This window comes from Pogoniulus pusillus, chromosome 8 (genome assembly GCF_015220805.1).
Source record: "Pogoniulus pusillus isolate bPogPus1 chromosome 8, bPogPus1.pri, whole genome shotgun sequence".
Classification (NCBI taxonomy): domain Eukaryota; kingdom Metazoa; phylum Chordata; class Aves; order Piciformes; family Lybiidae; genus Pogoniulus; species Pogoniulus pusillus.
The window spans coordinates 33,590,316-33,616,789 of NC_087271.1; the positions used below are offsets into that span (position 1 = coordinate 33,590,316).

The 26,474-nt window shown below is 36.4% G+C and overlaps 2 protein-coding genes across 3 annotated transcripts in view; one reads left to right on the plus strand and one right to left on the minus strand.

Annotated features, from left to right (window-relative positions):
* Window positions 1-34, minus strand: part of DIPK1A (divergent protein kinase domain 1A) — a 28,881-nt gene extending 28,847 nt beyond the window's left edge. Inside the window, exon 1 of the mRNA XM_064148013.1 lies at window positions 8-34. The gene's annotated coding sequence lies outside the window, so the exon portion shown is untranslated. The remainder of the gene's footprint in view (window positions 1-7) is intronic.
* Window positions 35-142: 108 nt separating this feature from the next.
* On the plus strand, window positions 143-26,027 carry MTF2 (metal response element binding transcription factor 2). 2 transcript variants are annotated; one of them, XM_064148023.1, is made up of 15 exons: window positions 143-362; window positions 8,898-9,096; window positions 9,231-9,312; window positions 10,057-10,152; window positions 10,515-10,615; window positions 10,949-11,097; window positions 12,260-12,355; window positions 13,372-13,485; window positions 14,259-14,382; window positions 17,550-17,617; window positions 17,990-18,163; window positions 19,314-19,422; window positions 19,654-19,712; window positions 19,859-19,963; window positions 22,049-26,027. In XM_064148023.1, exons 1-15 carry the CDS (start codon window positions 358-360, stop codon window positions 22,401-22,403), a joined length of 1,836 nt encoding a protein of 611 aa, XP_064004093.1. In that variant the 5' UTR covers window positions 143-357; the 3' UTR covers window positions 22,404-26,027. The 2 variants fall into 2 exon arrangements, with proteins under 2 accessions (XP_064004093.1, XP_064004094.1); XM_064148024.1 differs by having other exon boundaries at window positions 13,417-13,485.
* The last annotated feature ends 447 nt before the right edge of the window (window positions 26,028-26,474 follow it).

The following is a 26,474-nucleotide window of genomic DNA, read 5'->3' on the forward strand; positions in this document are numbered from 1 at the left end:
GAATCACCTGTGTCCTTCCGCCGCAGCGCTCTTCCTCACCGCCCCCTGGCCCAGGAGCTGCCTGTCGGTGCGGGCGGGGCTCGCCGGGGCGGGGCCGAGGCCTTTTGTGCTCCCAGAATGCACCAGCCTCTCCTCCGCGGGAAACAAAAATGGCGAGGGGCTGCGATGGAGCCGGGCTGCCTGTGAAGCGGCATTGACCCCTCCCCCGCCACCTTTCCTCTGCCGCGCCGCGGGGATCCGTGCTCGGAGGGGTCCCGCTGCACACCGAGGGCCCGGCTGCAACGGTGCGCCACGGAGAGGCTCCTGAGCTGGCCGATTTCCCTTGTATGAGGCGGTTGGCACCACTGGAGAGACCGAATGAGGTGAGGGGTGGGGGGGTGGGGGGAGGAGCGGAGGGGCCCTGCGCGCGGAGCCGGGGGCGCGCGCAGCAGCGCAAGTTGGGCCGCCGGTGCCACATCCCGCTCCCCGCGGCGGCCGCGCCAGCCCTCAGGGAAAGCGCTGCGAGGGGCCCCGCTCCGGCGCGGGGGCCCCGGAGGTCTTTGTGGGAGGGGGAGGAAGCTCCTTTCGAGGCGGACGCTGGCAAGCGACGAAGGGGTCACTGGTGCTCTTCAGTGACCAAAACAAAGGGAACGGAGGCAGTAGGCCGTCTGACGGGGTCCGTGGCGGAGGTGCTGCAGCGGTGAGGTTGTGATTAGTCTTGTGCCAGTGATATTTTTATCTCCTCGTTTAAGGACATTGTTCGAGTAGGCTGCATTTGCTCGAGTGCGAAGAGAACAGCACAAAAGAGATGGTGGTGTTCGCTGGGAACTTCTGGTTGTGTATTTTGTTTTTGTTTTCAACGCCTTGGCTATTAGTCTGTCAAGCTAGACAGTTTTAATGTGCTCAGAAGCTTATATTTGCAGTCCACTAAGATATGATAACAGTTGTTGCCTAAAAGGATGGGAAATAACGCTTTTTCTTTGGTTTTTGAATTCTGTTGGGTGAATGGGTTGATACTGTTATTAGTCAAAGAGAACAATATGGTACATGCCAGATGCTCTGGACACTGATAACGGTGTCGAAATACCGGAGGTTATCATCTATCCATGAAGTATCTGAGTATTATTTTAAGTAGAGGGCTTGCATAATTACATGGAAGTTAATGTTTGCCCACTATTTTGAAAGCTCAAATTACAACTACTTAGAAAGCATGAGGTCGAAAGAAAAAGATCTTAACTTCAGTAGTATTAATAGGCTCGTAATTCTTTATTGGAAGGAGGACAAGGGAAAACAAAGGTTGAAGCTATGAGAGAAGGTGTGTAATGAAGTAATGAAAGTGAGAAGACGTTTTGCAAAGAACTACAAGACAGTGAAATGTGAGTCTATATTGAGAACGTAACAGAGTAATGTTTTCCACAGTTTAAGAAATTCTTATTTTGTCAAGTATAGATGTGTGGCTTTTCAACAACCTGTCTTTTCTACTCTGGAGGAAAGTTTAACTTTGACGTAGATCAAAAGTTGCTTCATTATGGCTAGTTAATAGTTGCTGAGTTATATACATTTGAAAACAAAAAGTGGAAAGGTATGTACTGGTAGTGTCAAGAGCTGGCCTTTGGATACGGTTGTTTATCCTTCTTTGCGGTTGTTTATCCTTCTTTGCGTTAGAAGTTTGAGAGGAGCAGCTGTAACAACTCAGTTGCAGTTTATTTCCTAGTAGAGGGTGGGCTTCTGGAATCCATAAAGATAGATGTGAGTGACTACATACTAGAGACATCTAAAGTTGCTGTAAAACATATTTTGATCTCCTTAGGTTAGTTGTGGAGGAGAAAGCTTAGAGGGAAAAAATGTGTGACTAGAAGCCAGTATCTTAATTTTTGAGTTAACAGTACTTTGACTAACCTCTGAGCTTGTTGCAAGGTTGGTTTCACCTTCTTCACAGGCCTTCTTAGCAGGAAGTGGATGGGAAGTGTGTCTTGGAGTAAAACATCAAGAGAAGCATTATAAAACCATAGATATTGATGGAGGGTCCTTGGCAGGGTAATCACTGTTACTGAAAGCATTGGAACTAGCTGATCGTGTTGAACAATTGAGAATTGAAAATGATGGTGCCTTCCTAGAAAGTATAATCTCTATGGAATTGTGGAATCAAGGGACTTGATTTTCTCGGAGAGCACTAGTCATGAGAGCATTCCTGATGAGTCTTGACATATTCACCAAGATACCTAGTGAATGGAATAATACTTTTATGTTTTAGATTGATTTATTTTTTTATTTCTTTCTGTGGAGTGCATGTGGAGTTACTGTTCTTAGGCACTGGCCTTAAAGAAGGAAGTTTATCTTTACGGGGCTTTGATCGTCTCTGAAATCCTTTCTCTTCCACTCCCTTTCCTGCGGTGCTGGTCAGTGTATTGTCTGTTACCTCTTTCACTTACTGGGCTCATGATCATACTACAGTCCTTTAGATATAGAATCATAAAATAGTTTTGCTTTGAAAAGTCTTCTAAGATTTAGTCCAACCATTTGCCTAACACCACCAGGGCCGTTAAATGGTGTCCCAAAGTGCAAAGTCTATGTGTCTTTCGAACACCTCCAGGGAAGACGATTCTACCACCTCTTTCTCAAACCAATGTGCGACATACTTAGTGTGAATAGACAAGGTGATGTCTTTGATAGCCCTTAATAGCTCTCGTGGGGAGCTGCTGACCTGTCAGAATGGCCTAACAATGAAAAGAGGATTTCTGTGGAGGCAGTAATTCCCTCTTTATTTTAAAACCACTGTAACAGCGCTGTGGAAAGGCCAGTGGCAGACATAACACTGGAGTGCACACCTCCCTTAGTGACTTGGAGAGACACTGCCACCACCGCCGAAATGGTATAAAAGGACCACAGCTTCTGAGGTCCACATGTGTCTGCCACAGAAGGCCCTGCTGGGATGGGGGTGTACACCTGCCACTGAAGGACTTGGACTATGCCTGAGAAAAGGTCAATGGGTCCAAGGAGTGGTAATATTTTTCTCGCCTCTCTCTGGACCCTTCAACTTTTTCATTGCCATTCTCTGGACATGCTGCAGCAGTTTAATGTCAGCTTTTAGTGGGGTGACTAAAACAACACAGTATTGGAGGTGCGTACCAGTGCAGAGTACAGGAGCACAATTACTTCCCTAATCCTGCTGACCATGCTATTCCTGATAGAGGTCAGGATGCTGTAGGCCTTTTACTGCCTCAGGTTCAGCTGTCTGTCAGACAGCACCCCCAGATCCGTTCCTGCCATGCAGCTTTTCAGCCACTCTGCCCCAAGCCCGTATCAGTGCATAAGGTTGTTGTGACCCAAGTGCAGGACCTGGCACTTAACCTTGTTAAACCTCATGCAACTGGCCTCAGCCCATTATTCCTGTCTCTGCAGAGCCTTCCTACTTTTGAACAGGTCAAACATTGCTGTTACCTCATGCCATTGTTCTCTTCCTGATAATGCCTTCTGCCTTTTCTCTTTGTGTATCAACACCCGATCAATCCCAAACAAATGGCTTGTACAGTACAGGAGACTGGTTTACCTTATTTCCCTACATGTGAAATACGTAAGGGAAAATGTTAATTCAGTAATAATCTTAAAAAGACTAACACTTCCACTTTGCATATCTTATGGAATGAAAACATTAATTCTTCAGGGAGGAGGAAATCCAAAATCACAAATGGTTGTGATATTATGGACATGAGAATTCACTTATACTGCTGGCTACTTCTTTTTAGCAGTATGAATTAGCATTATTAAGGACAGTGGTGGACGGGTGGCTTGGGTTAGAAGGGGTCTCGGGAGGTGTCTGGTACTAATTCATGTATAATAATCCATGAGGCTGGACCAGATTGCTTTATCTAGTCAGTTATTGAAAACTTGCAGTAATGGGGGCTGTACGACTACCCTGGTCCCCTGTTGCATTGCTGAACTGTCTTCATACCCATGGGAATGTCTCTTATTTCACTCTTATTATGTCTTGTCCTTTTGCCACATGCTATAAAGAGACATATTCCATCTCACTAGTTTTCTAATAGGAGCCAGAAAGCTGTTGCTAGACCTTCCTGAAGCCTTTTATTCTCCAGGTTGGATAATCTTGGTTCCCTCAGCCTCCCTGCATAGTCTGTGACTGTCTTGGCCCTCCACCAGCTTTTCTAGTTGGATGTCTTTATTGCACTGGAAGAACCAAACCACAGTATCCTAGATGCCATCCTGAGTTCTCTGTAGAGGGAAATAGTCACCACTTCTCAATCTGTTGTTGCTGTTCATATAGCCAAGGATACCATTTGCCTGTGCTCACAGGACATGTTGCTGGCTCATTCTGCTTTCTGCCAGACTCCTAGCTGATCTTGCAAAAGTAACTTTAAACCAGTTTTAGCCAGGAGGCTTTGCAGAACTTAGCTTCTGTCTATATTCTTATGAAATTTCTGAGCCATCTCCTTCAACCTTGTGGAAGCTGAGATAATTAGCACCCATTCCTTTCCTCTCATCCACAAATCCTGCCTTTTTTTTAAAGTACAGAATATACTCAGTTTTGTCCTTGGTAAATGTATGTTGCCTGTCCCTAGTCACCAAGTTAGAGTGTCTAGAAATGTCTTCCAGAACAGTGTACTCTATGGCTTTTCTAGACACCAAAATGAGGGTAACCAGCCTGTGGTTCCTTGAGTTGTCTTGACTTTGGCTCTTTCTGGAGGTAGGTGTAACACTTGCTATTCTCTAATCATTAGAAATTATCCCTGTTCTCCATAACTTAGGATAGTAAAGAACAGTCCTAGCTCTTGAAAGCCACCTGTCTGGTGTTGTTTGTCTGGATGAGTCAAGTTCACATTTGTTTAAATGTGCAGGAAGCCAATTCACAGGTCACTCAAGCAAATAATACTTAACAAATCCATCATGGATAGAAGTTAATGTATTATTTAAAGCAAAAAAACCCTTTGTCCTATCAGCGATTTCAGAGCAACCAGTCTACATCAGCTACTCTTGTCAGCAGGGTGAGAAATTGTAACTTGTTTACTACTCAGGTCTAACCAGTCAACTATAGTGCTACCCATCACACCCACGTGTGATTCTTTCATGCAATTACTATCCCGATAGAGTGCATGGTTGTGTTCTTCTAATTCTTTGAATGACCCTTTTTGACTGTGATTTCTGCCTTGGACTTGTCTGTCTACTTAGACACTTCAAAGATCATTCTAATTACGCTCTTTTCACTAGCATGTAGGTTGGTTTGTGTGGGGTGCAGGTGGTTTTTTTAGGGGGTGTGGTTTTTTTTTTTATCTAGTAGCTATCTGCTTTCAAAAGTGTATGCATCACATTACCTGACAAATGCAGTAAGTCTTGCTTCAAAAATAAACAACTGGTAGTAAGAACTGAGTCCCTAAAGCCCGTTCAAAGTTAGGGCTGTGAATTTTTCAGAAAAAAGTTTAACCAGGAGACTAGGAGGGAGTGAGTTGTGTGACTGCCTCTGCTGGAGGTTTTCAGTGGCTGACTGGATAAAGCTACCTGGTCTGACCTCGTGGCTGATGCTACACTGAGCAGGACTAGAGACTTGCTGAGATCTCTTCTAACATTGAATTGCTTTACTATCCTAAACAACTATAGAAGTTGGAATTTTTTTTTGTGAATACATTTCTTAACTCTCAGATATGACTCTTTGTTTTTATAGATTGAGATGGCTGGGACTCTAGTCCCTTTATTCTCCTTCTGTGTAGCTGGTGGTGTGGCTTCGGCTTTTAGTTCGTAGAATAGTTGTACCAGAATATCAAATGGTGTTAAGAGTTTAAAGTATATTTTGTAGATACTCTATGATATAGCACATTGGAAGCTCAATATTCATTTGACTATATGAAGTAGCATAAAGGGGTGGTCTGTAATCTAGATTTGTAGTGAATCATTTGCTTGAAATTAATTCATTCCAATTTGCTAACATAAGTAGCCTGTTCACATACAGTTGGAATAGTCATTGGTGCAACAAAATTGTGATTAGGAAAAACAAAGTGAACTTTGTTTTTTTTATATCAGGCTGATCCTAAGTTTGGGTCTGGGCTAAGACAGAGGAAGTATCTTGTTAAATTTGTAGGTTGTGCTATATTAGTTGTCCCAGTGGATTAAAATTTTCTGTTGATATGCTTTGGGCACATACTTAGTAAAATTCAGGTTTTGTAAGCTTATTTGAAGATACTGTTTGTACTAATAGGGTAGCTATGCTCTGTTGCAACGTTTGTGGATTGGGCAGTCCTGAAAGAAACTTCATGAAATCACATGCACTGTCAGTGAAACTTACTGTAGTGCCAGCTGAGAGAGTTTGTGTCCCAATTTGCTTTTTTGCTTTTGCTTTCTGTGCTGACAAACCATTCTGTGAAAGAAATCAGTCAATTGAGATGGCTGAAAAAATAACTGTTCAAAGGGAGCTTTTCTTAATAGGTGCTGCTTGATAGCAGTTATGGAGTATGAATGACCTTAAATTCGTAGTGCTTCTGAGGAATAAGGGTCTCGGAAACAAACAAGACCAAGAGAATGCCCTTGACTTCGTGCTTACTAACTCAAGTCAACTTGTTAGAACAGTTGTTCTTGTGCTTAATTACCATCAAAAAACCTTGAGGGAGTGTTTTTCTGAAGAGTAACTTCTTAAATGTGTGGAAAAGCAACTGTTAAACTAGTGTCAGCCTATTGTGATAACTAACTTTCTTTTCAGTCTGTGTGTAGATAAACCATAAACTGGCACAGCAGGAGCTACTTATGAACTGTTTAGTCATCACTTCAGCAGCGCTATCTCCCACAAAGAGTTGTGTGGACAATAGAGAAGTGTCAGTTTTATTGGCTCAGACCTTTACTGTGTGTCAAGATCTTTGAGCGTCTGAAGTAGCTATTGTGAATTCAGACTGTTGTATGAGTCAATATATAAACTAATTTAAGAGCTTTGTGCCAGAAAATGATAAACGGCTAATTTTAATTTGAATAAAGTTATGGGGACAACCCCATACTTGAATGTAATATGATTTTGAATACTTTTTGTTCTAATACAAAACTGTCTTAAAACAGTTTATTTTTGAATGGAAATCTGAACTACATGATATATAAAAAAATGCATCTTTTAGTTTATTCTCTGCAATATCCTTCACATCTTTAAGTACTGGAAAAGAGCTAACATTCCTGCTTCTTAGCTACTTTATTCTCTTAAACCAGATAAAAAGGTGTAAAGAAAAATTCTTGAATCTCTAGAAGACAGTAATTTTGTCAAAAACCTTGATAAAAAATTCAGAGTGCATTTGCTTTAGGTACTTCAAACTACACATGGTAACCTGTTGACCTGTTACAGTATGGTAAATCAACTTCGTAGATGCTATTCAAAGTATCTGAATACTTCAGTACTTTCTAATGATGAGTTCTTTCCAGGAAAGAATTACTGCCTGGCAGCTAGTTATAGCTCTACAGCTATTTCTGTTCATGTTCTCATGCCTGAGACGTGAGGGGAAAATGACAGTTCACTTGTTTGATAAATTGATGAAGGCTGTAAGAGACCTAGAGAGTACTTGGGAGAGGGAGTGCACTTAAGTTGGTTTTGTGTTGGTCACTTGTTAGAATAGTTGGTATTTGGGATCAGGCAGGACTTAAACTATGTGAATCAGTTATGCATGAGCATGCCAGAATTATAAGGCTAGGGGAATACTTGCTGAGGCCATTATTGTTACTCTTGCTGTTATGTCATTGTTTAGATCACACTGATTACAAATATGCTTTAAATGGCTACTGTTTTTTATTTAAACTGTTCAGTACAGAATTCTTGACTTTTCTCTAGAATAATTGCATTCCTGTGTGTTTTTGATGTTTTAGGCTATTACAGTTCCAGTTTTATGTTTGTATTGAACATAAGTATCAAACTTTTAGGGAGAAGGGATTCCTTTCCTTACTTCAGCTATCTTGAAATGAAACTTTGCTTTTTACTGACCTTCCCATTTAACTCCCCAACCTGTCCTTATTTGTGTCACAGTTATACATGCATTTATTTTTTAAAGAGACAATGTTTGGACCTAGGAATAAGAACTTGGATCCAGTCTCACATTCAGCTTATTTTTGAAGAGAATCAGACAATGAGAACAACTTGCAATTTCTATATTCTGCTTTTTTACTCGGAATGCAATGTTTGATATCTAAACTGACATAAAAGCACATTCATAGTTACATATCAATGGGCCGTATATCCTGGAATTATGAGACAAAAAGATGATACAAGTAATACACAATTTAAAATTTCATGTTGTTTCCTTTCTTATTCTTTTATCCTATGATTCTATAACAGGGAAGAAAAATTCATGTTAGATACTTAACATGTAGAAATTCTTCCTGTGCTGGAATCCTGTGTGGCTATGCTTAGTGGTAAAGCATGGTGCTGTGGGGTTTTCTTTGTTTTGTTTGCAGTGGTGTTCTATTCATGTGTGTCAGTTGCTGTTTTTCATTTGTTTCTAGTTTATTCTGATTAACTGGTGAGTAATACATTATTGAGTATTACTGCTTCTGCAAAAACTATATAGGTATAATTAGCTTAGGATCTTTTTAATTTCTGTGGAACTTTAACAACTCCTATCACTGACAGTTTTCTAATGTTTTGAGTAAGTACTTCTGTACTGTATCTTTTTGATGCTTCTGACTTCACAAAGAGCCTTTTAACTGGAAAATTTGTCTCTCTATCCTTGTTGATTTTTATTGAAGATTTTTCATTATATAAAATTGAAATTTTATAAACTTTCAAATTTTGTAGACGCTGCTAAAGGTGTGTAATATCTGAAAATATGATCAGGTTTTCAATGACCTTTAGATTTTGGTGCTAGGTGAGTTCTAGCTGTGAATAATATGAATATTTAAAATTTATGGTTTCTTAATTTAGCGTAGTTCTGATTACCTTCCTACAGAGACTCTACAGCAGTGGGTAATTCACTGGTCCATAAGCGGTCTCCTTTACGCCGAAGCCATAAAACCTCAGCATCTCTGACCAAGCTGTCATTACGTGATGGACAGAAAACCCAAAAGCCACTGTGTAAATTTGAAGAAGGTCAGGATGTCCTAGCTAGATGGTCAGATGGCTTGTTTTATCTTGGAACTATCAAAAAGGTAAAAAAAATTTAACTTTGATAGAGTCTTGCCGTATCACGTGTTGGTTAAATATTACAATATTATTGTTTCACATATTAGATATAGTCTTATGTTTAGTCCTTTTACTCATGGCTGCCACTTTTTCTTTCCAGATAAACAAACTGAAACAGAACTGCTTCATTATATTTGAAGACAGCTCCAAATCCTGGGTTCTCTGGAAGGACATACAAACAGGCAAGAACCTCACTGAAGTCATTGTTTGGTATTTTATTTGCTCAGATCACTGTGTCTGATAAAACTATTGCATTATGTTTTGATATCCTAAACAGGGAATTACACAAATTAAAAAAATAGGGCAGACCAAAACCCAGACCCAAAGAAAGAACCATGCCAAAAATCCCAGTAAGAACAACAGGATTCTTTTCACTCAACTCTATTATTGCAGTTACTTTTTCTGTTTTGCTGTTTTGCTATGTTGAGTTATGGGGATAGAGTTTAATACTCTGTCTTAACAGAAAACTCCAGGCCCTACTTGGAGGTGAGTTTATGTCCTCCTGTTTTCAGTTGAAGCAACATAATGTGGAAAGAATCCAAAGACTGGAAAATCCTAGGTTTGAATGGAGCTTTCACACACAAAAGTAACACCATAACTGTTGTATGTAAGCATTAAAAAATTAGAAGTGTTCATGTGATAAAAATCCAGATGTGATTTGTTTATGTAACTTTTAGCCTGTATTCATAATCTTTATTCAGCTACTTAATTTTGATTATTAGTGGTAAGGAACTGCATAGTAAGCAGGCAACATATAACCTAGAAATATCTAATGTCCTGATGGTTTTACTTAGGCTCTGTAACTGTTTCTGCAGCGCATGATTCTGTGTCTAAAGTTACAAAAAAAGTTGTACATGTGGTAACTATGCCAGCTGCAGGTACAAGGTAAATAAAATTTAAAAGTTGCACTTTCATCTCTTGTCCAGGAGCCTCTGAAAGTGGGGAAATGGTCTGTACAATATGTCAGGAAGAGTATTCAGAAGCACCAAATGAAATGGTTATATGTGATAAATGTGGGCAAGGTAACTAGATTTCTTTTTTCTCCTGTTACTGCATATGAAAAGATGTTTTGATTTGTTTTATGAAGGAATATATTTGCCTGGCTATGACTGACTGCTCTACTCAAATTATGTACCAGTTAGTAGCTACTAAAACTCAGTGAATAGTGATAATCCATGTTAACACCTGTTCTGTAAGTAACACTAAATTTTTGCCACTAAGAAAATTTAAAAGACTACTTGGAATGTGTTACCATTTATTATTTTATCAAATATCTGTCACTGATGGGTAATGCTTTATAGCTGTTTTAAAATAATGTAGAGTTAATTCTGTGTAAGCTGCTTTCATTGATTTAATAATAGTTTGGTTGATAATTTTTGTGCAGGATATCATCAGTTGTGTCACACACCAAATATTGATTCCAGCGTGATTGATTCAGATGATAAATGGCTCTGTCGACAGTGTGTTTTTGCAACAACAACAAAGGTGTGTTTCTAGAAAAGTACTTCTTCATATGTCCCATTTTCTGTCTGTAGTTGACTTTTTTCAAACTGAAACAAACAAAATTTTAAAAAAAGCTATTTTCCCCATGTTTTATTCTTTAGCTTTGATCTGAATGTTGGGAATCAACAATTTTTTGGAAGCAGATGACATTTGGGCTTTCAGTTGAGTAGTACTTATGTTTAAAAATATAAAAATAAATTGAGTGGAAATATTTTACTTGATTTTAGACAAATTTTAGTGACTTGAAAATTAGAGAATTTGAAATTTTCAGAATTATTACTGTTTGTGTAAACTCATATATTTGTTTTGGCCCAGAGAGGTGGTGCGCTTAAGAAAGGACCAAATGCCAAAGCACTGCAAGTCATGAAACAAACATTACCATATAATGCAACAGACCTTGAGTGGGACGCGGGGCATAAAACCAATGTCCAGCAGTGTTACTGCTATTGTGGAGGACCTGGAGAGTGAGTAAATAGATAATATGCAAGAACTTTTCTCTGATGCAGCTGCAAATGTTAACCTTGGTCCTGCAGGCTTCTGAACTTGTTAGTTTCTATTTCTGTTGTGTACTCAACATAAAGCAGAATTTTACATCTTATATACACACACTATTTTAATGACTCATAGTAAAGCTGTTTTTTAGGACTTTTCCAAATTTTTCGTTTTAATTTTATCATGTGACCATGACACAACCTCACAGTGCATTCAGTGTATTGCTGCTGTTAATGTGTTGAGATTTGATAGAGCTGTTAGATCTTCTGGTTCTAGACAGCGTTTTTCTGGTACAGACTTATCTCTGTCACAAGTCACAGATAGAAATGTATGTGGAGTTTGCTTGTTTTTGTTGGACTAGACAGTTTTCTAGCTCTATCATAACATTATGCACAATATGCTGTGCAATTATTGGTGGGGAAAAGACACTTTTTCACTCTAATAACATGAAATTATTCTGCTGGTTCTTTCTTGCAAGAAAGGCAGGGAGAGGACTTCTTAAGCAGATGGAGATAAATACTCTAATATTTCTATGAATAAGTGAATGAACAAAATAGCATTGAAGTCAGGACAAGAGTCTCAGAAAACCATGAAGTTTTTGAATTTGTACTTAAAGGACAGAACTCTGGCTTGAGGGTTTTGCAGGCTTTGACAAATACCAGTTTCTATTTTGCATTATTCCTTCTCTGAAGTGAGACAATGAAAAATAAGTCTTAACTGTAAACAGGTTCATTTTGGGCATTCAGGTAGTTCAATTCTCAAAATAAATATGTGACAATAGAGCTGTGTGCTTCAGAAAACACAAGTTTATCTGGTACGTGAGAGCTTATATGTGGTAACAAAATTGTAATTGTGGAGAATTAGAAGATGGCTGTCAGAGGAAATAGAATTTTATTTTCTTGAATAATTAATAACTTCTGCTGGACTTTCTTTTTTTCTTAGTAATGCTTTTATGGTAATTTATTATTGAACTAAATGTTAGTGAAATAGGACTTCTGGTGATTGACTTGTTTTATAAGCTGAACACCAGCTTCTGTCAGAAGATCTCTTGGTATTTAATTTAAATATAATCAAGAACAATTTTCAGTAACCATTTTTAAAAACATTTCTTATTTTCCTTTCTTGTTGGTGAAGCTGGTACCTAAAGATGTTGCAGTGCTGCAAATGTAAGCAGTGGTTTCATGAGGCATGTGTGCAGTGCCTCCAAAAGCCAATGCTTTTTGGCGACAGGTAAGAAGCTTAAGCTTTGCTTTTTGTTTGTCTTTTAGTTGAAGTGTGGAGGGAATCTCACATATAGGCTTTTATTAAGACATCTATAATACAACAGCATTTTCCAAAAGCAGATTGAGTGTTGTGTAGACGATAATATGCAAGAAACATATGTTCAAGTGCCAGGAAATACATATTTTCATCTCAGTTTGGTGACAGAGGATGTAGTGGGGTGTGACGGAGAGGTAACCAGTAGATAATTGAATTCAAATTGTACTCACTTCATTGTGTCAAAAGTCTGTAATATTGTATGTACTGGCTACTGAGAGATTGGAAGCTTTTTTAAGTCCTTTATAGTGCTTGGACAGAGGCTTTTGAGTTGGCATTGTGTAGAGGAGTAATGTATTGTATGCAGACACCATGCTTCAAGGTAGTCTGTCAGTGCATGTGTACAGTACTAGTTCCCTGTACTAACAGTATGGGAATCAGGAGAAAACTGGAAAGACAGAGTGAGGGAAACTCTGTACATGCTGTGTTTGTCTGATGAGTTGACAGAGAAATGAAAAAGTGTATTAGTCTGTGCTATCATTTTGAGGAACCTCTGGAATTTCAGGTGAGAGAGAACTGGAGAAGGTAATTGGAGTATTTATTATAAGTTCTTTAAGCTATTGTGCTGGAATACTTGTAGGAAGGAGCTGAGCTAAGACCCATGAATGCATGGGTCCTTTGAATGCATGCTAATACAGGGGCACAGATTTCTACATTTGAAAGAATGGAGTAGGGAGATCACAGAGCATCTTCACTGAGGTAATCACAGGTTGAGGGACTTCTTTCAGGGAATATGTAACAGTGGTACCATGAGAAAACGGAGGCCATTGTATCTGTCCTCATAGGCACTAGTACGGGTTGTGTAAGTCCAATAAAGGAAGATGGAGCATTCATAAATATCTCCTGGCTGGGGTTCTAGCCTGCTTAACTTTCATTGTTTACATAACTAGGGTGTTAAAACATTAAGAGTGTGTGTGTGTGTATTACAGATACCCACCACCCAGAGACATGTACATATATGTATATGTTTTCAGGTTTTATACGTTCATTTGCTCAGTTTGCAGTTCTGGACCAGAATACCTCAAACGTTTACCCTTGAGATGGTAAGTATGATTTCCACTTTGTTGATATTTTTATTCTCCTTGCAAAAAAGGAAATCCACTTGCTTATCTTGAGTGGTGTTCTGAGTTGTTCTTACCTGTTTATGTGAACAGGTACTTAGAGGGAAAGCTTATTCTTAAGTGCAGAAATACATTGCAACTGTGTGGTCTTGGGGTTTATTCCTAAAATTGTTCAGTAAAGTAGCAATAGACCACTTGCTTGTTTGTGGAGATTGCAATATCTGAACAAAATCTTTTTTGCAGGTTAAGGATCCTGCTGTTAGATAGTAAACCAATTGTAGTGATTATTAGAGTACACAACTTGGTGTTTTGTAGTAGTTTTTGATGAGACCTCAACAGGTAACTGTGGTTTAAAATCTTAAAACTAATCCATGTTAGAAATTATATCTCAGTTTTGTGGATATATGTACTAACAAGTATATAGTAGAAATTACCTTCTTAAATGGTCACAATTGTGGGAGTTCAAAATTGATACATAGAAGTATGTGTTTGAACTTAAATATTACATGACTTGGACTAGTTTTAGAGTTTAAAAGAACATCATGACAATAAGCAGAGACAGAAAGGAAAGCAAGAGTCAAAGCAGAAAGAATCACTTGAGAAATAACAGGAGACTGCATAATATTGTTTCCTGGGCTGAGTGCTTTAAATTGTGCTTTATGTTTCTGTGCTATTGTTGACTAAATTATTTCAAAGACAATCAATTGGAAGGAAAAAACTAATATTTCTCTTTTTTTGAAATTTCTGAATTCTAGGGTAGATATAGCACATCTATGCCTTTACAACCTAAGTGTTATTCATAAGAAGAAATACTTTGATTCAGAGCTTGAACTCATGGCCTACATTAATGAAAACTGGGATAGATTGCATCCTGGTGAGGTAGGTAATTGGACTACTTGTTCTTTCTTGAGTCTGATTTGTTTTATTTTGGATGCATCTGCTAATATCAAACAATGAGATTGTATTTAATTTCCTTGCAGAAATAAAAATGCTTTTAAAATAGTATGTGTTTCTCTGAGCTGTAAAATTTCTCTGGAGATCCATGTAACTACAGTATTTGCATGGCAACTTATGTTAATTATACTTAGCTGTCTTTTGCATGTGTATTTTTCTTTCCTTTTCTTTCACTTTGTCATTGTCTCGTGCTTCTTGGGTATTTTCATGTGCACAGATGAGAAGAATCTAAATGTAGAGCTAAATGCACATTGTGTTGCATATGAAGCTATTTTCCACATCACTGAACCGGTATTCAGTGAATGTTTTCTTACATCCTTCCTCCAAGTACAGGGTTGATCAGTTAGTGTCTACATAAAATGATTGTTTTGATCCTTTTTCAGTCTGATTTCTGCTACTTGTCAAGACATCTTGCTTTTTGTTCATTACTATACTAGCTATTTGATTTACTGAGCATTAAAGGAAATCCATTTCACCAAGAAGAGCAGTTAGATACTTGTTTCTGAATGTGATATTGCAAACAGAATTCATGTGTAAATTCAGATTGGCATACTCCCAGTAATGCATGCACTTACTTGTGTGTCCAAGTGATTTAGCATTTTGTTAATACAGGTAGCATGATAATAGGTATGAAATTTCCTTATGACTGCATCTTACTTTTATACTTCCCTGTAAATTCGTACACTTGTAATCAGTTTTTACAAACAGATATAATTTGAAAATCAAATGTATTTTCTTAGTTCAAATGATTAATTATTTTTCATGTATTTAAAACTATTTCCCATTATCTGTATGTTTTTAGTTTGAGTGTCAATAGTTTGTTAGGAAGGCAAGCCAACACTTAAGCGCTACTTAAATGGCAATTAGTGTCATGAGTAGGTGGGTGATTTACTTTGGAAGTAGAGGGAGGATCCAAAACAAGGAAACTTGTCTCTTAAGCATTACTTTCAATTCCTTATTTGATATTTCTGCATCTTCCAGGAAACAACATTGAGGTTGAACATTAAATTTTTGAAGAGTTAGGTATTGAATAAATGCATAAAAGCTATACTGAGAAAATCTTCAAGACTTCTGAAAAGATTGTCAATGTCTCTTACTAAATCGGGAAAAATTATCTTAACTTGAGACATGTATTTCACTGCTATGGTTAATGTAATTTCTTTATTAAACACCTATGGAGTGTGTTGATTTGCATATGGTAAAGACACAACTGTTGTCATGGTTAAAATGAGGTGAATACTTCCCTTAACTTCCCTAGTTGGGTATATTGAATCTTGCCCGATATTGTTTATAAGGTTGTTATTTATGAATATATTGGCTTTTTTTTAGCTGTTTGTCCACTTAATCTTTTCAGCACTTACATCTGTCTTGTTTGGTCAGACTTGTGTTCCTTATGAAGCGTTCGAAGATTGGATTTCTTGAGCTGCAAATTCTATACAGTTTGCTTTGCAGTATTTATACTAGTAGTGAAACTTACACACTGTTTTTTAACTCTGTAAAGACAAAGTTATTGCCAAGCCCATTGGATATCAGTCTTGGAGCATTTTGACATGGCTATTGGAAACATGGTGGCTTCACTGGAATTATAAATAGTTGTCTAAATAAAAATAATATTTTCTGTTACGTGAATGTTGTATTAAATTTATGGTCACCACCATGTTTATCCTGCTTTATGTCTCTAATTTGCAAGTCTGACGTTTTTCAGAGGGAAGTTTATACATTTTGGCATCTCTGTAGAGTAGAGACTAGCTGTTTCAGGGTTTGGTGCAGGAGGGGAGGTTGGACACCTTAGCAAAAGGGGCATAATTTTTTTTTTGTTTAAAATATTTTTAACTTTTTTTGTTTAAAATATTTTTAACTTTTTTTGTTTAAAATATTTTTAACTTTTTTTGTTTAAAATATTTTTAACTTTTTTTGTTTAAAATATTTTTAACTTTTTTTGTTTAAAATATTTTTAACTTTTTTTGTTTAAAATATTTTTAACTTTTTTTGTTTAAAATATTTTTAACTTTTTTTGTTTAAAATATTTTTAACTTTTTTTGTTTAAAATATTTTTAACTTTTTTTGTTTAAAATATTTTTAACTTTTTTTGTTTAAAATATTTTTAACTTTTTTTGTTTAAAATATTTTTAACTTTTTTTGTTTAAAATATTTTTAACTTTTTTTGTTTAAAATATTTTTAACTTTTTTTGTTTAAAATATTTTTAACTTTTTTTGTTTAAAATATTTTTAACTTTTTTTGTTTAAAATATTTTTAACTTTTTTTGTTTAAAATATTTTTAACTTTTTTTGTTTAAAATATTTTTAACTTTTTTTGTTTAAAATATTTTTAACTTTTTTTGTTTAAAATATTTTTAACTTTTTTTGTTTAAAATATTTTTAACTTTTTTTGTTTAAAATATTTTTAACTTTTTTTGTTTAAAATATTTTTAACTTTTTTTGTTTAAAATATTTTTAACTTTTTTTGTTTAAAATATTTTTAACTTTTTTTGTTTAAAATATTTTAAACTTTTTTTGTTTAAAATATTTTAAACTTTTTTTGTTTAAAATATTTTTAACTTTTTTTGTTTAAAATATTTTTAACTTTTTTTGTTTAAAATATTTTTAACTTTTTTTGTTTAAAATATTTTTAACTTTTCTGGGCCCCTCTCGTATTTTGTGTCATGTTGAGTAATTGGCAAAATGGCAGTTGCATTCTGGGGCAGGATTTTGGTTAAAATGGTGACCAATAAAATAATGAAGACTTTGTCAGTGTAGTTGTCATCTGCCTGCAGTCTCAAGAAGAAGCCTCAGAAGAATTTTTGTAGCACTCCTAAGAGGCCAAGTTAGTACTATGTTCTTTGAGTAGCTTTGAAAAAGCTTTGATAGCTTTTCCTTGTACTTCCTGAAACTCAGATTCTTTGACCTTTGCTTGATCCTGATGTGAATTCTGTGGTCCCAAACCACAGAATGTGTGGGACAATGATTAATATCCTTTGGGTCTAGATGGTCTAATACTTCATAAATATACTTCAAATCTGTAGTTAACAGTAACTCTTAAGTAACTGAACTCTTTATTGCTAAAGGTTAAATGATTTCTTAATAATTCACAGCTGGCAGATACCCCAAAATCTGAAAGATATGAGCACGTACTGGAGGCATTAAATGATTACAAGACTATGTAAGTTTTTGATACTTATTGTTTTAAATGTTCAATCTGATGCAGATTAGTCCTCGGTCTCCTTTGCTCAGTCTGTTTGGTAATTGCCTTGGTTGCAGATAACATTTAATTTTTAAACACTTCTTCATTTTCCAACTATAGTATTGCAGAGCTATTTCAGTGAAACACAGATGATTAGAAAAAAATTGGTTTTAGCTTCTATCCTCATACCACTTGCCATTCTATAGATGAGTGCAGATTGTTGGGGAAAGTGGGGAATAAAAGAGCATTAGAATCAGTATATGAATCTGTCTAGTATTGCATGTACACTGTTATTTTAAAAGTCCCTTTCCATGGGAGAGGAATGTTTACAATTAATTTTAAATCATCTAGGTTTATGTCTGGAAAGGAAATAAAGAAAAAGAAGCATTTGTTTGGCTTGAGAATTCGTGTTCCTCCTGTGCCACCGAATGCTGCTTTAAAGGCTGAGAAAGAACCAGAAGGAACTTCTCATGAGTTCAAAATTAAAGGCAGAAAATCATCTAAGCCATCAATTCCTGATGTGAGGTAAAACATTCAAGTGATGTTGTGGCTACTAAGTGTGTAGTGACTAGTTGGAAAGGTGGACTATTTGTGAGATCAAGGCCTTTGAATGAATTTGTGGCCAGTAGGACAAGGGAGGTTATTCTTCCTCTGTACTCAGCACTGGTCAGGCCACACCTTGAGTGCTGTGTGCAGTTCTGGGCCCCTCAATTCAAGAGAGATGTTGAGGTGCTGGAACGTGTCCAGAGAAGGGCAACAAAGCTGGTGAGGGGCCTGGAACACAAACCCTGTGAGAAGAGACTGAGGTGTTTAGGCTGGAGAAGAGGAGGCTCAGGGGTGACCTCATTGCTGCCTACAACTACCTGAAGGGACATTGTAGCCAGGTGGGGGTTGGCCTCTTCTCCCAGGCAACCAGCAACAGAACAAGGGGACACAGTCTGAAGTTGTGCCAGGGAAAGTGTAGGCTGGATGTTAGGAGGAAGTTGTTCACAGAGAGAGTGATTGGCATTGGAATGGGCTGCCCAGGGAGGTGGTGGAGGCACTGTCCCTGGAGGTCTTCAAGCAAAGACTGGATGAGGCACTTAGTGCCATGGTCTATTTGACTGGCTAGGGCTGGGTGCTAGGTTGGACTGGATGATCTTGGAGGTCTCTTCCAACCTGGTTGATTCTATGAATTTGATTATCTTCCTAGCAGTATCTTTAAAGAAATCTTAAAAAAAAAATCCCAACAAAAAAACCCTGAGATGCAACTTGAAATTTATCAGAGCTCTAGAAAATAACTTTGCTGTTATTTGGGAAACAATCTCTTGACTTTCTGGAGCCTATTACACAATCTGACCAGAATTATGAATAGGAAGTATGATGTGAAATTGTAATTTGTATTAGTAAAAATGTCTTTTTTTACCAAGTATTATCACACAAATAAAAAACATTTAACAATTGTTTGTTCCTCTTACACACTAGGGAATCTATGTCATTAGATCTTGTATCTGCTTTTTTTTATTCTGGAGACCAAATACATAGTTTCATACTTGGCAGCTTTCATTTACCAGAGTAATCTGTGTGCAGTGTTATAGCAGTAGACATCTAATTGTGTATTGATTGCCAAAGGAAAACTTAATTTTCATTGAATATATCTTCAGTAATACAGAACAAAATATAAATTTTCTTCTAGGGAATTAAGTAATGGTATAGAAAGAAAGGGGAAAAAAAAATCAGTAGGTCGTCCACCCGGTCCCTACACAAGAAAAATGATTCACAAAACTCCAGAGTCGTCTCCTCTGGTAAGGTTTTGGATATTAAGATTTAGTTACATATATATATATTTTTTTTTAATGCACCTCCCCCCTCCCCCTACTCCCACCCATTTCTCTCCAACTGGATTATAATTTTTGAAGAAAAACATAACCAGTTAATCTGAATCATGATGTTCCCCCACTTACCTTCAAACAAAGTTGATACAGCAAGTAAAACTGAAGTACTCTTCTGTTTGTGTTGTGTTTTTTTTCTTTTAGGATAATGAACCACTTCCAGTAATGGAGAACTCAGCCTTGGAATTACCCTGCAGTGTTGGGTAAATTTAAAAAAAAAAGGCATTGCAGGGTTGTTGGTTTTTGTTGTAATACCATGTCATGTATTTGTTTGCTTCTAAAATGTCTGCTCAGTTTTTAATATAAGATTATTTTCATTACATGGCAATCCTGCTGTCTTGCACATCAGGAAATCTGATGGAACTGCACATTCATCCAATACCTCAGATGTGGAATCCACAGGTGCTGCCAGTATGAAAGAAACTACCTCATCTAGTATTTCCAGACATTATAGGTAATTATTCCATTACTTGAACTGTTATAGAAGTTAATATATTAATTCAATATATTTATTTTAATAAAGCTTTCTAAAAGGAGTTAAGAATCAGTTGGTTCAGCAGTAGTTTACCTGTAATAAAGAGAAATGGCATCCTACAAGAGATCTCTTGCCAAGGCATGACAAATACAGTTTACAATGTGAGGTTCTGCTGTACTTCCAGTCAGTTCTGAACATTTTGACTAACTTCTGTAGAATCTGGTCCAGGTAGTTCCAAAGAAATTAACAAGATTCTTGAAGACAGATACCTGCATGACAGGTAGACTCACACCAGCAACCCACACTTAGGAGGGGGCAGACTGTTTTCTGATCATCTGTAGTCTGGTCAGTCACAGACAGTGCTCTGGAGTTTTTTGTTTGAGTTTTTTGTTTGCATGTTTTTGTTCTGTTGGTTGGATTGTTCAGTTGTGTGGTGTTCTGTGTGGGTTGTGTGGTGGTGGTGTTTTTTGTGTGTTTTGTGATGTGGGTTTTTTCCCTTAAGTTGAACTCTTTGTAAAAAAAGATAGAAGATGGGGTAGGAGGTTAACTTAAGATATCAAGCAGGTGTAATAGAAGTGAAATGGAGGTAAGGGTAGTGCAGAACTAGTGGTAGCATAAGTAGAGAAGAATTGAGTATGTTAAAGAGAAATAACATAGAGAATGTGATAATTCACTGGGATTTGGAAAAATGAACAACTTATAGTAGAGCTATAAAACACTTGAGTAAATGTAAATACAGGACAGAAGAAAGCTAGTCTTTATCAGTTCTGCTTACAACACAGGATGTGTCTTTGTTCTACTCACTAAATCCTGTTCTTTGGTGTAAATTAATGTAGTTAAATTACTGAGAAGACTTTTAATGGTTCCTTAGTTTTCTAATAAAGGCCTTGAGAGAGCTAACACATACCTTGAGTTTTAGCAGCATTTATTCTTGTAGGTTTGCGTATTCATGTGGAAGAATAATTATGTTGTGAGTTTTAGGGGTGGTTTTCTGTATTTTACAGTCAATAGAACATCAAAAATATTTTGGTAGTGTTCATAAATTTTCACTTGAACTTTCCTCCATTCTTAGATACTGCAAACATGAATTGCTCTCCCACTGAGATACGTGGATCCTCAATCTACTATTCTCTTTCTTATTTGTGCTATCAAGTGTTTTGAGTCATTGTGTGTGTTACGGTGTCAGTCCATCTTTAAAAACTTCTCTTCAACTTAAACTTTTGAAATTGCTGCCTGAGGACTAGAGTCACTGTCAATTTCTGTCCTTTATTCCACTTTTTAATGTTAAAAAGTGCTTTTTTTCTCAGTATTTATTCATAAGTCTTGACCATCAAAATTTGTATATCATTTACTTTAATACTTGATTGATCATGTTTTACTGTAGCTTGAATTATGCGTGTAGGCTTTCACAGAAGGATTTGTATCTTGAACACTTAATATTTGGCTTGTGATTTATTCCTGATTGAAGCTCTTTTCATTATCAGTTCTAAATCTGTGTGTTTCACATGTACATGTTTTCCTGACTGTATCCAACAGACTTTTAGGAAGTGATGTGTACTGTAGTAAGTGCACAGAAAATCATGATGTACGATAGAATTGAAAGTGAAATTCAGCTTGAGAAACATGTGTATGCTTATATACAGACTTAATATTAGCTAAGTCTCAAACTCTTTATAGTAGAGATTTTGTACTTGAGGCCTCTCTGTGGGATTAAATCCATATTTTCAATTGGCAAATTTAAGCACATTTTCTGCATACTTCTGTGAAGACAGTATTTTAATTTAGGAATGGGTTTAAGGTGTAGCTAAATAGTACTTCAAACACATCTAGCCATAAGTTAATATTTTTTAGCTAACCTTTCTCACATTGTTAAATAGTACGATTTGCCTTAGGTAAATATTTAGCAAGTGCTGTCTTCATCGTCATCTGTCTGTAGGCTGTAAGTGCTTTCATCAGTGAGGAACAGAACAAAGATGTTATTATATGAGTTGTGTGGAAATAATGATGAAGAAACATTTTTAAATGTGTGCTTTGAGTTAATGCTAGTTGTTCTTCTTTTAATAGTTTATCTGATTCGAGAAAAAGGACTCGTACAGGAAGAACTTGGCCTGCTGCAATACCACACTTGAGGAGAAGAGGTCGCTTTCCACGAAAAGCACTCCAAACTCAAAATTCAGAAATTGTCAAAGATGATGAGAGCAAGGAAGATTACCAGTATGATGAACTCAATACAGAGATACTTAACAACTTAGCAGATCAGGAGTTACAGCTTAATCACCTGAAGAACTCGATTACTAGCTATTTTGGTGCAGCAGGTAGAATAGCTTGTGGGGAAAAATACCGTGTTTTGGCTCGTCGGGTGACACTTGATGGAAAGGTGCAGTATCTGGTGGAGTGGGAAGGAGCAACTGCATCCTGACTGTAGGACTGAACATTATGTTCACTGCACTGTCATCTGTAAGTACAGTTCATAATGCAGAGCCACAAGAGAAAGCTATCTTTAACTGTGTTTCTAAAAACAAAACCAGTTTAGCCTTAACGTGTAATTGTTACCATTACAACTCTTGTTATAAAGACTTATCTTTTTAAAATCTGATCTGAAACTTAAATTTTTAATCTGAACACTGTTAGATGGTTTTAGGTTGGGTTATTTGGGGTTACAATTGCTTAAAAATGTGCATGGTGTTTTTAAAGAAAAAAAACAAAAAACATTTTTCTAGAGAACATTCCATGGATACAGTTATTGTGATTTAGAGAAAATACTATGTAGATAGCACAAATCTTTGAAAACTTTGTTTTGTTTTCTTACCCAAATGTTTGCAGAAATGTATTTCTATTTCAATACTTTCTAGATTTCGTAAGTGCAGTGTATATAATGCCCACTGAAGACTGTAAAATACTGAAGTTTTCCTTCAAACAAAATGTAAAAGAAAAAAAAAAAGACAAAATATATTGAGTCTGTAAATTGCTCTGTGACCAGACTTCGTTGTCGTCTTAATATATTCTTTGTGTGTGTGCATGTGTGTGCATATATACATGTGGTGTATTTATGCACACACGTACTTGTGCGTGTATATATGTGTGTGATTGTGACCTATGCAATACAAATTATGGGATTGGGCAGTTTGAGAGTACATCCCATAATTCTTTATTTCAGGAATAGTTGCCAGTATTTACACAACAGCATTTCTTCTCAGGCTTATTGGATGCTGTTGCTTTCTACATATACTAAAGAGAAGTGTCAAATCAGTGCAGCATGTTCTGGCAATGGGTGCAGTCATTGACGTTCATAAGTTCTGGGTAATATATTCTGTTATTTTCCATGTGCATTAACTGTTACAAAACAATGAAGAATCCAAACATTTTGAAATTAACTCTACTAGAAAGAACAGTTTAAAAGTTACTGTGGCACTCTGTAAAGTTTGTCCAAGTTATAAACTAAGCTGAACAGGATACACACAAGATTCCTACGTCTCTGTTTAATGAATATAGTATGAACAAAGTGTGTTATTGCACAGGGTCAACAAACAGTTTGTTGCCATTTGAAGTAACTTTACTGATTTTATTGCAACATTACCTCTTTTGTTTTTATAAAATGTTTCTAAGTTTGTAAGTTTCTTTCGTTTAAAAAAAAGGTTAAAAAAAATCTCTTGCCAGTATTAGGTGTTTTTTTTTTGTCTGCTACTTTTGAGGGAGTTTTAGCCAAAGAGTAAACAGAAGAATATTTTTGCTTTGGTGGTTATTCGCTGTACTGCATAGAGTAATTTTCTTTACATGCTTACAGGTTACCACAGAATTGAAATTTATGTAACACTTGAAAATGACCAAGTGGTTTGAAGTGTACTGCCTGAGTTAGTACTTGATTCCATTATATGATTATTTGACTTTTTCTGTTCATCTTGAAAAGATGAATTTTTATTCTTTTAACTCCTGTCACCTTATAGCCAAAGGAAGCAGAGAGCTATTTATCCTTGCTTGGCTTATGGCTAGCTGGGTAATATTAGCTTTATAAAACTGCTAATTGTAACTGCCACTTCTGTTTACCTTCACTAAAATGTGTGAGATTTTTTCCCTCACACCCTCAGCTATTAATTTAATGTTGCCTTGCCTATAGCTGCAATATTTTGATAACACAGCAAATTCATGTTAATTTTTGAATGTTTATATCTTGGGATAATGCAAAATGTAAAAGCCTTTGTAACCTTACTCACACCATCTGTATCTGTCTTTATTGTTTCACTTTATCCAAATCCTTTAATTCTAACTGAACACCAGCAGTATTTTTCATATCAAATTTCATTTTAAGATAAATATTGGAATGTACTTGGGGACTTTAGTGTGGCACGGAAATATTTGTCAAATTTAATCTGTCCATAGACATAACTATTGTGAATGTTGTTTCATTTTATTATGGTGGTTGACTTGACTCTGATGTTCAGTTTGTATTTTTGGAATTGCTTTTTTCTTAGAATTAAAAGACCAACATTAAATGTGTGTATTTTTTGAGAGAGAAGAATGAGTTTTGATTCTATGTTCTTGTGAAGTATCTACTTGATAATTTTCTCCCATGCCTTGTTTCTCTGTAACTTGTCTGTTAACTGTCCTGGAGACACTTGCTCTGTGCATAAGACACCAACAAGTGTTCCAGCTGTGCTTGAGGGATGTTTTTGTTTCAAGATGTTGTGTACTGGTAAATAATGCAATAGGGCTGCTGAAGGTACAGCTGGAGTAGTAACTGAAGCACACCTAAAAATGCCTTTCTCTCACTTGTTTATGAATTGCATTGTATGTAGTAATGAAGCATCTAAAGGAAAAAATCAATTGTTGCTGTACCTAATTATTTAGTCTTGGTGTGGCTTGATCATTGTACGTATGCATGTGTGTGTAAATACATGTAATTCAACATTGTGGTCACTGATTTAGACCCATTTCTATATGTATCAGATTTAATATTTTTCCATTATATATTTGTATGACAGTAGTATTTGAGTAGATGAAGTCTCTCTTGAGATCACTCTAAAAATTAATGTTCACCACATCAACAAGACAGCAAAGAAATAATGGCATGTGTCTGATCAGAATTATGAAGTAATCTTCCTAGCAAACTACTTGTCAAATAAGTGTTTTCAACAGAAACTTAAAGAGGAATTATGAATAAAACCTGTGCTTTCTCATGCGTAACAAACAGTGAGGCATTTTGAGTGAGATTGCAAATGAGTTCTGCAAAAATTGCTCAGTGTGAGCTAAAGTGAAAGGCAATATTTTGATTTAACATTAAGACAAAAATAGATCAAAAAGGATTTGAAGGTGAAGATGTGCAGTCACTTTTCTAGGATTGGGGTGGGAGAATAAGTGGATGAAAAAAAAAGTTCATACATTTTGAACAGTTTACTAAAGCAATTTTTAGTGTTATGTTTTAAAAGGAAATTGGTGAATTGAGATGGAACATCCCAAAGCTGGAGACTGAGCAGTAGTCAGAACACAGTGATAAGGATGAACTGGACAGGAGCATCAGCTGTGAGCAGAGGGAAGAGGATTAATTCTGCAAATGAATGCAGGTAATACTTTCAGGCTTTAAATCATGTTAATTCTCCAGTTCCTTTGCATCTGCCTGAATGAAAAGTTATGCTGTAGGCAGGGTACAATGGCAGAAAAATGTTTTCTAGAATTGGGTAAGTTTAGAACAGTGAGTTGTTGCCTCAGTGCAGAACTGAAGCTGATGGCTAAACATCTGTGTCACATCCCGTTGAGATCCTAGTCTGGTCAGAATTTGAAGAAAATAATCTGAGTTGTCAAAGTTAGTAGATACATTTCTTACTGTAAGTTTGATCATCTACAGGTGAGGTATTGCAAAGACTGCTTTGGTAGCCCCCGAGGAAAGTTGAAAGGGGAACGACCATCTACAGACTATAGTAGAGGACAGAAGTGGGGGGCATAAGACCAATACACGTAGAAATTGTGCATAGTCTGAGAATTCCATGCTTTTGCTGATTTTTCACTTCTGTGGTTCAGCAACAATAAAACAATTTTGTTTCTAATGACATTTTATCTGTTTTGCATTTCTGAATCCCTTAATGTGTCACTTGCCTACCTCAGCATTAAGCTGTATGTACCATAATATCAACAGTTGTTCTGGCATTCATTGATAACAAAATGTTTTGTCTTGCACATAAGAGTTTTCCAGCTATAGCTCACGCAGTTCTTTTCATGCAGTTTTTCTCCTGATCTATTCACTTACTTCACCTGTGTGTAGTTTTTCATGTGTTCCATTTCCAGCTTCTGAATTCCACAGTGTTCTGTTCTCTGCCCAGTTTTGTTCTGTGTCTTACATTGACTTGCCTGTGGATTTGCTTTTCTAGTCTTCTGTTTGCTTACTCTCCAATGTGGTAATATTAACTTGTTATCTTGATGTCTGCAGTCTTACTCTTATTAAGCTCATTTGCTTGAAAACCTTCTTTATAGCAAGAAGTTAATTAATAGTCCCATTTCA